This window comes from Hakea prostrata, chromosome 8 (genome assembly GCF_041222555.1).
Source record: "Hakea prostrata isolate BN-2017 chromosome 8, UWA_Hpros_2, whole genome shotgun sequence".
Classification (NCBI taxonomy): domain Eukaryota; kingdom Viridiplantae; phylum Streptophyta; class Magnoliopsida; order Proteales; family Proteaceae; genus Hakea; species Hakea prostrata.
Window position 1 is genome coordinate 41,399,077 of NC_142607.1, and position 15,959 is coordinate 41,415,035.

Genomic DNA, 15,959 nt, shown 5'->3' on the forward strand with positions numbered 1-15,959 from the left:
ATCTATTTATAATATTATCTCCTCATCATAATTTTAAAAACATTGTTCATAAACTATATCTTTCCCAAACAAACATTGAATTTTTTGTTCAAGGTTATTCTTGTCCTTTTGAAATATTTAATTTGCTTACATCAACATTTAACTATACTTCCTTAATGACTATGAGTGTTGACTTTTTAATGTGTTTTCATTTTCACAATATGAAAATTTTGATTGAAAATTTTAATAATTTGAAAGGTGATATTAATTACTACCAAAAGAAAGAAAAAAAAAGTGATATTAATTTTATGGAGAACTTAGGGAATGGTGGGGGAAATTTCCGCTTACATAAAAGTATCCTTTTAAAAAGTTGAATTTTCTTTAGTTGCTTCTTGACATATCTTCAAAAGAAAATTTTATTTTATGATATAAAACTTTTATTTTTAAGATAATTAAAAAATTATAATTATATCATTTTTTTGATAAATTATTTTATTTTTTAAATTATACAATTTCTATATAAATATAGATAAAATTATTATAAATGTTAAATTGAATGATTTAACCTATTTTTTACCCAATTTCCCCATATTTTAAATTATATATCAAATCTTTTCATGTGGAATTTTAGATTGACCTTGACTTGAATTAATTTTTAAATTTTTTTTTTATTGAATGAAAATCGATGATTATGGTTTACGGCACCTGGTACACGCGGAAATAAATAAATAAATTTTTTTCTTCTTGTTGGAAATAAATGAAAACTCGCAAGGCTTAGGCTCTTTTTGGTATCAATACATGTCAAATGAGAAATTTCATTATAAATGTTGGCATCTATCTGAATTTTATTTTTATTTAAAATAATAGAAAAACCCAAAATCCAAATGAACTTTTGCCATATGGATTATGATGAGAATTTCATTATCTTCATTTGGAAGTACAAAGTCTATAAGAAGATGAGGGTAAAAAGTCAACACATCTTTATAACAATCATACTTTTTCCTTCTTTTCTCACTTGTTTACTATCATTTTTAACAATTTTTATCTTGACCCAAACTTATTTTCCATTTCATAATTTATTTTCGATAAATTCACCAAACCATTTTTCATTCTTGACCAAAAATGAATTATTGTACTTATTTATTTTAAATAGGCATAATAGAGAATGAGAATTGATACCAAAACAGAGCCTTAAATTCATTGAGATGGGTTGATAAATGATAACAACATGATTTCTGTTTTCTAAAGTCTCTCGTTGATTCGTACGATTCAACCTAACTAAATGCCATGTAATGTAGGTGATGATTTCATTTCTCGTGACCAACCGAAGAAATTGCAAAGAATTGCAGATCTAAACCCTTTCGTTCTTGAAGCAAATCTTGAAAAGTAACAATTTTCTTTAAAAGAGAGTATTTGTTGTTTGGTTTTCCGGATTGAAATTTAGAAATGGAGAGTTTCAGTGCCGAAGATTTGTCTACCATTGGAGGAATCGCCACTGTTTCTCTTCTGCACTCCTTCATCCCAACGCATTGGTTGCCATTCTCGATTGTCGGTCGAGCACAGAATTGGACACTTTCAAGGACTCTTCTTGTTAGTAAGTTCTTCTGGTTGAGATCTTGTCTTCGTTTCAGTTCGTCTATGTTTGATTCACGTTTTCTTGGTAAAGGGACTTGATATTTTGATGAACAGTCGAGATCCATAATTTTAAAGTGCAAATGCTTGATTAAGCGATTACACTCCCGCCCCCCTTTCCAGATCTGTATAAGACTATTAGCTACTTTTGCGGGTGATCTCTAGTTCTCTCTCTCTCTCTCTCTCTCTCTCTCTCTCTCTCTCTCTCTCTCTCTCTCTCTCTCTCTCTCGTTAATTAGGTGATCAAATCCGTAAAAATAGGGGAGTGGAAGTGATACATCTGCTAGGTATCAAAGCCGGAACAGTAGTAAAGATTTTCTTAAGGTATTTAAATTCTTGGATCTATCCTTATACAGATTCACTTTTAGTGACCAGGCTTTGTTCATGGGCTGTTATGTGGAGATTGGTGTGGTAAGCACTTGTCGTCCGAGCCTGCCACAGTGTGAATGATTAGGACTAACACAGGGTAGCCATTTTACTCAATCCTCACATGATTCGCCCTATCCATGGGTAGCTGAGCAGGTTGGAATACTATACGAAACTCCTAAATGAGTTTAATCTGTTAACTGGAACAAACAACTGTTTATACTGAATATTATTAAACTAATTAATTTAAGTTAAATTTCAAATTTGGCACTGTAAATTTCTGGTGGCTGTTGCATCAAAACGGCAATAATATGGAGGAGTTCTGTATGAACCATTTTTATAATCCATCTCTCCAAATATGCGGACCGGAAGATTCCAACAAAAGATTGTTGAAAGTAGAAACTGAGAACCACTGCCTAGGGCATTGGCTAGGTGTGGTGAGTAAAAAACTCATCCAGCCTGGTGGTCTAGGGTTTGAGCCTCCTGGTTCTCATCTTCCCTCCTCCCAATGGAATAGGCTACAATAGGAAACTACCAAAGAAGGACCATAGAAACTGTGAATCAAAAGATACTGTTGTTGTTGATTGCAAACCTTGGTTTACCTCTTAGGCTCATCGTTAACCAGGGATCTTGCTGCATGTTCAATGAAGACAGAAATGCAAACTGGTTATGTCTTGCAAGTTGAAGGTGTTGAAAGGCTGCAAATTGCTTGGCTTGATGAGGTGGTTTAAAAAAACATGAATGCTTGTAGGTGCTAACACATAATCCCTAATAGAGTAAAATGATGGAACAGGATCCCTGGAAGGAGGAGGCTAGCCAGCTGCTTTTTGTATCAAAGTGTTAGGGGCTTCTAGGCCAAATGGTGCTGAGGGCAAGGAGCTAGATGGGCTTTGAGAAAGGGCAAGCAAAGAAAAGGTGGAGTATTGTTTCGGGTTCAGAGCATAAAATGCAAGAAGGATTGGGTTGGATATTTAAGTGGAGAAGAAAAGACTGGGTGGGAAGACAGTGGGGAAAGAATCTCCAGACTGTATAGTCCGGATGGGGGATGTGGTGGCTAAAACAGACAAGTTTGGTCCAGGGAGTAGAAGGGTAGGAGGGAGGAAAAGGTCCCAACCTAAAGCAGTGGAGAAAAGCTGAAGCTGTTGCATGGTTTGTGACATAGGTTATGGGCTCAGGCATCCCACGAATGAGTATTGGCAACCTCTTTGTCCATTCAGTATCATGATTCATCTAGCAATAAGCTATGTTTCCACTCGGGCCCACCTCTATTGGATTCCCCCCCCCCTTTAATTTTATGTTCCAGTCAGTCCTAGTAGAATTTGAGTTATTTTATTATTTGATCTAGATAGTTTTATTTTTTGTGCAATCCTAATTCATATAGGTTTCTTCACTTTGTTTATTTGGAAATATGTGCATCTTTTAGAATGCTTTGAATTTCTAAAGCAGTTTTGTTTTTTTCTATTAGGATTTGATTTTCTAGGGGATCGGACTATTTATTGTCAAGATTTATAAATTGTTTTGCAGATACACTGGCTTGTACTTAGCCAAACCCAGTTAGCTATCCAGTTACAGTTGAACCATGTCCAGTTCAAGTCTTGGGTTTAGTAGAATCTTAGGAACTTATGTTTCTGGCCATATAATGTCTTGTAGGGCCTTTTTGGTATCATTCTCATCCTCTATTTTGCTTATTTAAAAGAAATGAATACAAGAATCCTTTTTTGGTAAAAAAATGAAAATTGGTTTGGCAACTTTTGTCCAAAATAGCTTATGGAATGAAAAATAAGTTTGGCATGTAAATGAAAATTGATAAACAATGATAAGGAAATTAAGAACGGGTAATTTGTGTTTGGGAGTGAGAAAAAGGGGAAACAATAAGTTTTTCATAAAAAGAATGTATGTTTAGTATTATACCCTCAATTTGTGTTTGGATTTTTAAATGGTTTGTGCAAAAATGAATAGAATGAGTTTTTGACCTAGAATCCATGACAAACAAAAGGTCTCTTATAAATTTTGGGGGGTTTTTCTATTCTTTAAAACAAAAATGGATACCAAACACATAAAAAAATTGAAAATATTCAGAAAATGAGAATGAGAATTGATGCTAAAAAGGCCCTTAGTTTACTTTATTCTATTTATTTTAAAAGTTATATTGCATAGCATATTTGGTTCCCAATTTTTTTATTTTCCTTATTTAAATTAGTGTTCCAATTAGAAAATTGTGTTATTTTGGGAGTCTTTTATTTTTCTTTATATTGATGTTGTCCCCCATTGTTAGAGACAGATTAGAAAGAATGAATCGAGTTATGGTTCAAGAGCCAATGTGATTGTGCGTGCATATGCACTCTTCTTTTCTTTCCCCTACCCCCTCTCTTTTTCTTCTTCTTTGCGTTCTTTCTGAATAGATGATGGGTTTCTGGAAGGTTGCTCAGATAAACAACTTCACTAATAAGATGTTTTGTGTGGTATAATCACTAGAATATGCATCGATGTGTAAAATAAAAGCAATGATGATCAAGCAGAAGTACATGGTCCAATTATAGTTGTGATTGAAGAATTGATTGACGGTCCAATTTCTTTTTCTTTTTTTTTGGCCAAATTAAAAAATATATAAAAAGATTAGATAAAAGAGTTAAGGTCAAGAAACCTATACAACTGAGATGAATCTACCATGAACAAGGGTGGAATACCCCACCAAGTTCTAGTTAAAGAGAACCTGCATGCACCCTTAGCTAAATAGTTTGCAAAATCGTTTTCTTCCCTACGAATATAACTGAAAACTACCCTACTAAACTAGGAACAAACTCTTAAAACATCCATAACTAGACTCATGCTTATCCAATCCAGAGATGATTGTACACCTTGTAGAGCAAGTACAACGCTAAACAATTTGAATGAATGTGCAAATCAATAGCTCCTAATGACGATCCAAGCAACAATCCATCTCTAATGGCTTCAAGCTCGATCATTGTTGCCGAAGTGCCATGCCACATGCTTGCTATGAAACCACCATTTATATCCCACAAATGCAGTCTCTACCTCCCTTGTTAGATTGGCTATCCTATAACCCATCCACAAATATCTAAAAGAGAGCGAGCTCCTCACTTTGATGGTAGCAAGACCTTGTTTGGTGCCCAACAATTTGTAGAGAGTCCATGATATAATTTTGGATATCTGCACAAGGTTAGAGAAAGTAGTCATAGTATGTAAAATTGAAGCATCAACTCCTCTAAAGAGTGCCGCATTCCTAGTGTTCCATAGGCACCAGGCTAAAGCACTCCACATCTGAATTACGAAAACCATATTATCACAACCTTTGAATTTTGTTTGGATAAATTTCATTTCCATCCAATCATGAAACCATGATCCATAAAATTGTGATGTATCAACACGTAAAGGGGAAAGTTCCAACATTCTCTTGCATGAGGACAGAAAAATAAAGTATGACAGACATTCTCATTAGCATGGCCACATATCAGACAAATAGGAGCTAAAGTAGCCCTTCTAGAAAAGAGGGAGCTCCCAATAGCAATGGCCTCATGTGAGGTAATGTAGTACTATATTTGAAAGATCAAAACAGTAGCCAAATAAGACCTTTTCACAGGGAGACAATTGCAAATTTGATGGACTTAAGGTAGATAAAATTCAGATATAATGGAAGGCTGAAAACCGAAGTGGTAGAACAAGGATATTGGTTTAAGAACAATGACTAACTAGGTCTTCAAAACAGCAGTATGCTATAAAGAAGAATGGATGGAACAATATAAGAGAATTAAAAGAACAATAAGGACAACAAAGTAACACCCGGGCTTCACACCGCAAGGTGGATCGATTGGATCGAACACCAACCTACCTTGATCAAACACAAGGGTTCTCCAAAGAGGAGGAATGCTAGCAAGCAATTTGATTTCAATTCATAAGTTGTTTTTTCACCACTTACATAAGTCTCTTTATATAGCATTCTAAAGAGACATAAATATTAATGGCAACATCCAACCACTAGCTAACACCACCTACCTATTAATGACTCAACTACTACCTAACTCTTGACAAATGAGAACTCTTTTGATAATGAGTTCTCTTATTTTCAAACTAAAGCCCCTTTTATTGACTTTCTAAAAACTAGACTTAGGCTTAGGTCTAGACTATGAAGTTCAACATATGTGGGCTAACTTTAACCCACTAAAACAGCCCTAGCCCATAAAAGCCATGGGCTGGTTCAGGTGACAACTTTATGCCTTTGATGGGCCTAACCCAATGGGCTTCTTCTTTCGTAAATATGTCTTCAATTCTGCATCATGAGGTTCTCCACAAGAAGTGTTTAATTTTGGGAAGTGTGGGGATTTGCCAATTAGACTCCAATACTTAGAAAAAGAAGATGAAGAAGCTACATTACCTTGGGCATCCGCCATTGCAAGACATTGATGGTAAGCCGATTTAACGGTGAATTTATGATTTTTTGCTTTACTCCAGGTCTAGGAGTCTAGGGTGTCTGTGACAAGATAGGTAGACTCTGTATGGCCTCGACTTGAGCGGGTGTGAATAATGATTGAAGCAAAGTGAGATTCCACTGGGAATTCTCCCAAAGAATGAGATCCTAAACCCAAAAAGGCTAGGTTTGGGAGTCATGGATCATTATAGGTATTGGTGTTAGCTCCATTTCCCACCTGTTGGACACTACCCTAAGAATATCTCTCCTTGTAAGGATGCTCCTTTGACCCCAGGAGGAATTTGATGGGGTTCTCCACTCTTAAGAAAGGGGTGTCTGTAATGTATTTCGCACGTTTGACGGTCCAATTTCTATTGTGAAACACAACAATTAGATTCCCATTGAAGAGATGTTTGCTTAGATCATGACGGTTGACCTTGAGATTTGGTCGGTAGATCATTGCCCCATCAAAGTTGACATTTTTAGATGCCAATCGGATGTTATTGTTACTCTCCTTTCACAAAACTTGTGGGTGAGTTTCCTCAACAGCAATGTCAATACATTGCCTTGGGAGGTATCCAGTAGGATTTTTTTTTTCCTTTCTGGAATTTATGCTATTTGTGGAAATGATGGCTCTTAGTTATCTTATTCTATTTATTTTAAAATTTAGCTGCATATCATATTTGGTTCTAACTCTACTTAGTGTCCTACTTGAAATAGTGTCCTAGCTAGTGGTATTTTAGGAATATTCTATTTTGCTTTATATCTGCTGTAGTTCCCCATCTCTAGAGACATATTTATTAAGTATGAATCAAGATGGTTTGACTGCCTGTGTGGCTGTGCATGCATGTGCAGTCTTCTCCCTCTCTCTCCCCTTCTTATGCATTCCTTCCTCCCCTACTAGTCTCTGATTCCTTCCAGGTTTCTCACTTGTCTAATTCGCCCCTTCACCAAAAAAACATACTGTGCCACACAGAGAGGTAACAGTACATACACATGAATAAGAAGAACCGGGCCCATATGTTGGCTGCAGTTCTTCTACTGGATTTTTGGTTCAGGCCAGACCAACCCATGGTCTGGGTGTTTTCTGGGCCACCCAAAACAAGAATCATGGGGTTATTTTGTTATACTACTAAATAGTTAGTCTAAATTTCTATTTTGTTGCTTGGCAGTATCTTTGATTTCTATTTAGTTTATGTTAGGATTAACACCAATTACTAACAAACAAAACCAAAAACCAAACGAGACAGCACATTACTTTAACATGGTTCGCACATCAACAGGATGTGCTAGTATGCTACATACATGGGTAAAAACGAACTTTCACCATGTATGGAAGAATATTAGAAAGGAGATCTCTCAAAACACCCAAAACTCTAAGGTGAAAAATTCTAAATCTCACAATGACTGAACAAGAGAACGTGGGACATATAAGTAATCTTCCAATCAAGTAAACTGGTTGATTGATTGGGTTGGTTGTACCAAACCATTTGCGTTCATCACGGATCTTGGAAACTGTGTCATTCTGGTCGCCTACTAAAATATGTCAGAGTTTATCAATGATCAAAACTGCGTACAAGGTAAGACCATTTGCGCCATCATGGATCTCAGAAACTGTGTCATTCTGGTCACCTACTAAAATATTTCAGAGCAGATCAATCATCAAAACTGCGATAAGAATTCTAGGCATAAACGACCAAAATATGTCAGAGTTTATCAATGATCAAAACTGCGGTACAAGGTAAGACCATTTGCGTCCATCATGGATCTCAGAAACTGTGTCATTCTGGTCACCTACTAAAATATTTCAGAGCAGATCAATCATCAAAACTGCGTATAAGAATTCTAGGCATAAACGACAAAAATATGTCAGAGTTTATCAATGATCAAAACTGCGTACAAGGTAAGACCATTTGCGTCCATCATGGATCTCAGAAACTGTGTCATTCTGGTCACCTACTAAAATATTTCAGAGCAGATCAATCATCAAAACTGCGTATAAGAATTCTAGGCATACACGACAGTTTATTTGGTTACCTAGAAGTATCTTTAGTTTCTACATTTATTAGCTATGTTTCCTAATGAATAACACACTGCTACTACATATGTGAATAGTTGTTTCTATTTTATCACTTTCCTTTCTGGAGGTAACAAAACTTATCTTTGTACTACAAGGGACCTTAGAGCATTCACCATGATTTAATGTTGGCTTTTGTTCCCCTATTAGTTGTGAGATGCAGTTGTGTGGTGAGACCTGCTGCTATAGTTAGTGAGATACCGATTTAGTTGTATCTTTCTTCTTCCCATTTATTTCTACATTGTCTTTCCACAACCCTAGCCTCTCTGAAGCTGTCTGAGACCCTTCTGAAAATGTGTTATTACCTGTTGGTAACATTGGAGTAAAGTGCACTTTACTTTTGGTAAGCTAGCCTGTCCTCATTTACTTCTGAGGATAAAATTAGTCAATGTCAAGCACACAGAAATTACCTTTAGATACTGACACAGAAGCAAAGATGAATTTTCGTTTGTTTGGTATTCAGAAAATATTTGTAGAATAGAATAATGGAGATTTAATCAGTTGCAACACAATCTCCAATCTACTGAATCTAGTTGCAGTGATGATGACCTTAGGTTGAGCAGTTATTTTGTAAGTGATATCCTATGTCATATTTTTATTGTTGGTACAAGCATATTTGGAATTACACATACGTTTACACGTCCTGGCTGTTAAGAACTTGTTTTGAATATCTGAGTGCCATGCATTGCCAATGATGGCATATAAATACATTTGTGTTGTGCATGATGTAAATACCTTTGTTTTAATAACTAGGTGAAATTATTATTGGGGACTCTCTATGTTAACATCTTACATCTCACTGGAAATTGAACTTTCTGTATTCTAATGTTGACTTAGTTTTAATGATTTTATCCTAACCAAAGATTATTCTCAAATCCCAAGAAATTTACACTTTGAAATAGGTGTGTTTCTTTTTCTTTTTCTTTTTTTTTTTTTTTTTTTTTTTGGGGGGGGGGGGGGGGGGGAGAATTCTGTTGCCACATCTGCACACAAGTTCCTTGATATATTGAAGCTTGTCTTTTCCTTCTCTCAGCACACTTAATGAAACAACTCACATTTTATTTTGTTGTTCCTTTTTTTTTTTTTTTTCTGAGAAGGGGGGGGGGGGTACGCTTATCTCGCTCCTTTTTACTTTGTCCTCACTTATCCATCAAATGAACATTCTTAGATTCTGCTGATTGTTGCTGGTCATATATTTTCTCACTCTGCATCAGCTTACCGCTGCAATGGAACAGTTTTGTATGTTTAGTATGTTTAGTTTTGAAACCATGATGTATCGTTCTTAAGTTTTGAAGCTGTTTTTAATTTTAAAATCCCAGTAGGGATTCTTCTAGTTTGAGTTCTAGCTGTTGTATACTTGATCCTCAGGTAATTAGTTCTCAGAATGCACTTATTGTTCTCCAATCATGTAGTTACTAACTTGCCTTAAATTCGGCAGCCGCATTTGGAGCAGTTTTGCATGTAATTTCAACCGCACTTCTTGGCATAACAGCAATAACCATGGCAAACACCATTGCTGGTGAGGAAACAGTGCATAAACTTGCTTCACTGCTACTCATAGTTCTTGGGGGCAGCTATGTTCTTTTGTTTCTGCTTGGCAAGGGTGGTCACAGTCATGCACACAACCACCCTATGGAAAAAATGGCTGTTGCTGGACTAGTCCTTGTTCCTGCTCTTTCTCCCTGTGCAACGACACTTCCAGTGTTTCTTGCTGTTGGAAACTCATCATCCATGATGGTACTTGCAATCATAGTGCTTCTTTTCAGGTCTGTGGCGCTTGCAGCATAACTTGCTGATGTTTCTGCATTTTTGTTTAATTGATTCTTATTCCTCCGGACTTGGCATCTGATTCGACCTATACATTGGATGAGTTAAACCTGATACTTTGGCATGTTCATAGTTTCGTATTCTGTATTGTCAATTCCTTGTAGGAACAGGAAAGGTTTGTTTAGAAATCACATTGATTTTGTAGCGGCTTCTTTTTGTTATATGTCATTCTTTCATTATTCTCAGAATCTCTGTAAAATTTTGACCAGTTTGACAGGGAAGTGTATGCATCATCCTTCTAAAGTCAAATTCCCATGCTTGACAAATTTCTGTGTGGCCAACCTAAACTAGGATAAATTCAGAAGTCCTGAAAATGTTCGCTTTACCATTGTAGAAGCATTTCTTTTGTTCAGTTAATTTAACGTTTTGTCCTGAAAAAAACACAACTTTGAAATTTGATATATAAGTAAAGAACCTCAAGGTATTCACCATAAACATGAGATCTATGATCTATCCAAAGGTGTGGATAATGAGTTTCTTCAGCTGGCCAATCAGAAAGCGAAGAAATCACAACCTATCAGAAATTCAGATTTTTTCCAGGGTCAATGCCTCCCTACCAAACACGCTCTTTTTCGTATCTACGTATCTTTTACCGTTCGATTTGTGAGAAAAGGTAAAGAGACGGAATTGGCTTTCAACGCCTGAACGCCCACACGCCTCTCAAAATTCCCAATTAAAACTCTCATCTCTTACCAAATTCCCTCATTTTTTTGGGTGAGTTTTCTTTCTGCGTTGGTGTGGGATTCTTTATGCTGGTGCGACCATCTCAATTAAAGTGCCTTTTGTTTTCAAGTTATATTACAAGTTATCCTCTGCATGGCATGAAGAACACCCATGGACTAACCGTTTAGAAGATTCATTTAACCGTTTAGTAACAAAAACAAAACCAAACCTCAAGTGGATGTGGTTGTTTTCAGGGGTTACACGTCGATGACTCAGCGTACACTCTGATGCTGTAACCAACCTCTATTAAGAAGACACGTGTTTGATTTGCTTTTGAATTGTCTTTCTCTCTTCATCTTATGTGGCCCACACGTTTTACTGTTCTTGATGAGAATGAAATCTCCACCACAAATAAACGGTAAACGGTCCATGGCTTTTCATTTATTTCTTTTGGGTGGAAACTGGAAAGTGGAACACGTCAGCCTATCACGATTGAAGCCAAAACCGCCCGATGTCACTTTTCTCTGGTTCTTTTACTTTCCACGTCACTAAAGGGCCAAATTAATCCTACGATGGCTACGCATTTTCTCTCCTCCATCCATTGTAAATGCATATCGCTCAACACATCATCATCTTTTGTTTTTTTTTTTGTAAACACATCATCATCCATTTTTCTCTCAACTTTCAGCTAGGAGAATGCCAGGTAAACAATATAATATTCAATAATAGCCAATCAGGGTTGGTTCAATGGTAAGACCCATACTTTTCAGTGGCGAGTGAAAAAAAAAAAACGTTGTCATTCCTATTCGAGTTACAATTGCCGTAAAATGGACATGAAAACGGATTAAGTGGATTGGGAAAAAGGACCATGGTTTTGAAATCAGATAATGTTGTATAGCTTCTTTTTTTTTTTTGGCAAAATTATTGTTCTATCATATGATACTAGCCGATATAATCAAATTTTACAGAAACCATTGGAACTAACCGTTTAGAAGATTCAAAATTGCAACAAAAATTGCAACAAGAAATAAAGCAAATATAATCAAATTTCTAAATTAAACTAATATGAATTTAATATGTATTGGAGTTTGAACAAGACTCCATGGAGGAGTTTTACAACCTGATATTGAGTTATATAATAACACTCAAGATCAATGTCAAGTCCAAATATCACTCCACCATCATGTATCTTTTACCCCTTTTCAATATAATTTTCTAAGACATGTTCCAAGGTCTGGTGTTTTTTCCATTTGTACCAAACCTCCCTATACCCCCATCATAGGACTTAATCATAATTTCCTTTACATCATAAATTCACAATCCAAACAAGAAGGTCAAAAGTCTATAAAATACATTAAAAGTATTGGGTCATGGTTTCAGTGTGATAGCTTTCGACAGACAATCAAATTTGTATGCATTGTAACATGTAATATATTAGAATAGTTTCGTATGAGAGGTTGTCAAACTGGATAATAACATTAACTTAGCAAAAACACTTAGAATGAATTTGACGGCTCTTGATTCTTCTTGAAACATTAAATTCCCAAAAAATTAGTTGACTTTGCACAGAATAGCCTTCGAAACTAGGAAGATTATCTCTAGAGTCTGCAAGAATGATACCAAGATGTATAAGATAAAGTGAATTGACAACAGCCTTGAGAATTTGTTACAATTTAATTAACATTCAAATTTTATGTTTGTTAAATTGTAATTCTTCAGTTTACAAAAAATTATGCTCTACCAATGAACTTTGGTAGCTATCTACAAAATCAACGTAAAATTGAAATGAAATAAGTCTTAAATTATGATGGTAACCATGTTGATAATAATTTCTACATCATACAACCAAAATGTTTTTGGATGAAACCACATCTATAATTTTGATTTTTTTAATTTGTACTTGAGAATTTTAAAATAATTCAACTACATAATGATGAGTTGGTTGGCACAGTTGGTGAGAAACTTTCTAAATATTAAAAAAAAATGTTATTAATTATATATTTTACTACGAGTAGTTTGCATGAAAAAACTTACCATTCTAGTTTCCTCCAACATCTAACTTGGTAGTAAGCCTTCAAAGCAAAACTTCTCATCAGATTTCATTTATTTTCTTTAAAAGTTTTGTTGCTCTAGTTTTGTACAATCTGAAAAATATTTATATACTATAAGAAAACAATAGACCATTTTTCTTCCTGCATGACTTACAATGTAGGTCATGCAATGTATTGTAGGTCATGCAATGTGACTTATCATGTAAAAGATGATTAACAAAATGAGAACATAAATTGAATGAATGTTAAAATATTACTAGTTGGTTAGCATACTCTAAATTTGTATCTCCCGTTGGAAATATGTTATAAGGGCAATCAAAGTATATAACAAATAATATAAAAAAGCTCCCTTGAGGATGTAAATTGTGGTGAGTGCAAGCTGGCCAGATGAACCTCATATCCAAAAAAAAAAAGTATATAACAAATAAAATAAGTTATCTTGTTTCAAATGGCATGAGCGATCTCCTTGTTAAAAGTATAGTTACGTGTATCCATCTAGTGATACATAAACATAAGTTGGCGGAGTCGTGCTGGTGGTGGCCGACACACAGGTTTTGAGGAATAAATACAAATTATCACTTTTATCACTAAATTGTCTTTATTCTTTTTCTTTTTATTTTTTATTTTTTTTATTTAACATTTCCACATACATCTAGGAGTGTAAATGGATAACTGAAATTCGCTCTCAAATTCGCATCCGCATCCATTTAGTGGTATTCGAATCCGTCTAGTTATTAATAAGATGTGGATATGATATACCCTTCCTTATTGCTTATTATTCGTCCGATTATGTTACTTATTTGTATTTTTTTCTTTTTTTTTTTTAAATTTTTACTTGAGATATATGACAATTTTCTAGATTTTATACTGAAAAAACCCCCCAAAGTTGCTAAATTCTTAAATCTCAAACCTAGCCTCACAAATAAAATGGTAAAAATGTCTACAGGTAGTCGAAAACTTGTATTCAATCTATATTTATGCTCATTTAGAATAATCTACTTAATAAAATAATTATCAAATTATCATTTGAATCCAAAACTGATAGGATATTATTCAAATCCGTCCGAATATAATAGAATGATCATTTTCTTGTCCATTTCTTACAAGGAAATAGAAGGTTGATGTAACTTTAAATGAATTTCAAAAATTTGATGTGATTTTGGAACAAATGTCATACATCTACAAGGAATAGATACTCAATTTCTGACAAATAAAATCCCCCGACTATCCTACGAAAATCATGACACCACTTTTGGATTAAAAAAAAATTATAGATGGGTCATAGTTTTTCAAATAATATAAATTATGACTAAATTAAATACCTATCACTATCACAGGAAACCACCCACCACCACCTCTGCTTTATTCATTACCTAATCTTACAGATGATCTAAATTCATTTTGGAACAAAAACAGATCATAAGAAACCCGATTCATTTTGGAATAAAAAAAATCATAAGAAACCCGCAGAGAAAGCTCTAAGTTCGATAGAAAGACCAACATGTTCACTAATCTATTTGAGTAGGACCGTCAATCTGTATCTGGCTAAATTGTTCTAGTTCTATTTGAGTAGGACAAAAAAACACTCCATTGTTTTAATCTTTAGGAATTCTTTTGCCATTTCACATAGACCATCATCCTTTCATGGTTGTTCTGTCGCAACCAAAATTGAAAACCTCTTCATTAATAATGAAATTGATTCCCCAATGAATTAAAGATAGAGTAATAGATATATTTTTATTTAAAAAAGTAATTTATTATTATCATTTTTAGATGAATAAAATGGTACTTTTCCAATTTGCCCCATTGTAGGATCAGACAATAGACCTTTATAGGCTTTTTTTTTTAGGCCATTGTCCGCTAGTTATAGTGATTGGGGGCCATAGGCTCAACAAGGGAGGGGAGGGGCAAGGGGAGAGATGTGGAAGGAGCGGAGGATTGAACACAAAACCTCCTAGAAATAAAAGCAAATACACATTCTTTGAACTCTCTCTCTTACGTGTTTGATATCCTCGACAATGGTTGAGGTCCAAAGACTGCAACTAACGTTCACTTGCGAATTCAATAAATATATAACCTCTTCACAATTTGGTTCCACCCTTACTGATGTTCACCCAAACTCATTTGCCGACAAATATATAACCTCAGCTTCCCCTTCAATGAGGTCTAGAGACCACAACATTATCATGTTGATAATGAATTCTACAAACCACTTTTCACATAATACATTGAAATCTTTTCGAACAAAACCACTTCTGTAATAATTTTTTTATTATTATTATTTTCACTACAAAACATTTCAAAATCGAAGCTATATAATCAATGATCGGGTATGTGATAAACTTATTAAATGTAAAACATATAATCAATCATATATTTTAGAAATAATGGACATGTAAATCGAAATAATTTTGGACAAAAGTCAAAAAACCAATTGTGCATGTAACCTCCAATTTTTTTTTTTCCTCCCTTCAAAACATCAAAATCAACTAGCTATATAATGATAAACTTATTAAATATAAAGCATAAAATGAATCATATTATGCCTTGTAAAAACTTACGCATTCGATTTCCTCCAACATCTCATTTAATAGTAAGCCCTGAAGGCAAACCTTTGCGTTAGATTTCTTTTCCATATATTTTTTTACACTTTTCTGAAAAATATTTATGTACCATAAGAAAACTATAAATCATTTTTCTTTTCCATAAATTTGCATAACTTACAATGTGGTTCATCATGCAAAAGATGATTACAAAAGTAAACCATAAATTGCATGAATATTAGAATATTAGTAGCTGGCTATCATGAGTTCAACATTTCTTGATATCATGAGTGGTGCAACAATCTTAATAATAAGTGTCTCTAAGTGAAGAGGTAGGGTTGACCCTCCTTAGTGGTATATGTAATATGTTGTAACCCGAATATATGTAACGTTGC

The 15,959-nt window shown here is 34.6% G+C and overlaps 1 protein-coding gene across 1 annotated transcript; it reads left to right on the forward strand.

The window, feature by feature from the left end:
- Positions 1-1,181: 1,181 nt before the first annotated feature.
- On the forward strand, positions 1,182-10,645 carry LOC149007925 (uncharacterized). The gene is made up of 2 exons (XM_089165231.1): positions 1,182-1,573; positions 9,919-10,645. The coding sequence occupies exons 1-2, from the start codon at positions 1,426-1,428 to the stop codon at positions 10,266-10,268; spliced, it is 498 nt and encodes a 165-aa protein (XP_089021357.1). The 5' UTR covers positions 1,182-1,425; the 3' UTR covers positions 10,269-10,645.
- The last annotated feature ends 5,314 nt before the right edge of the window (positions 10,646-15,959 follow it).

Coding starts and splice junctions, on each gene's coding strand:
- LOC149007925 (XM_089165231.1), top strand. CDS start 1,426: ATGGAGAGTTTCAGTGCCGAAGATTTGTCTACCATTGGAGGAATCGCC. Junction 1,574..9,918: donor TTCAAGGACTCTTCTTGTTA/GTAAGTTCTTCT, acceptor TAAATTCGGCAG/CCGCATTTGGAGCAGTTTTG.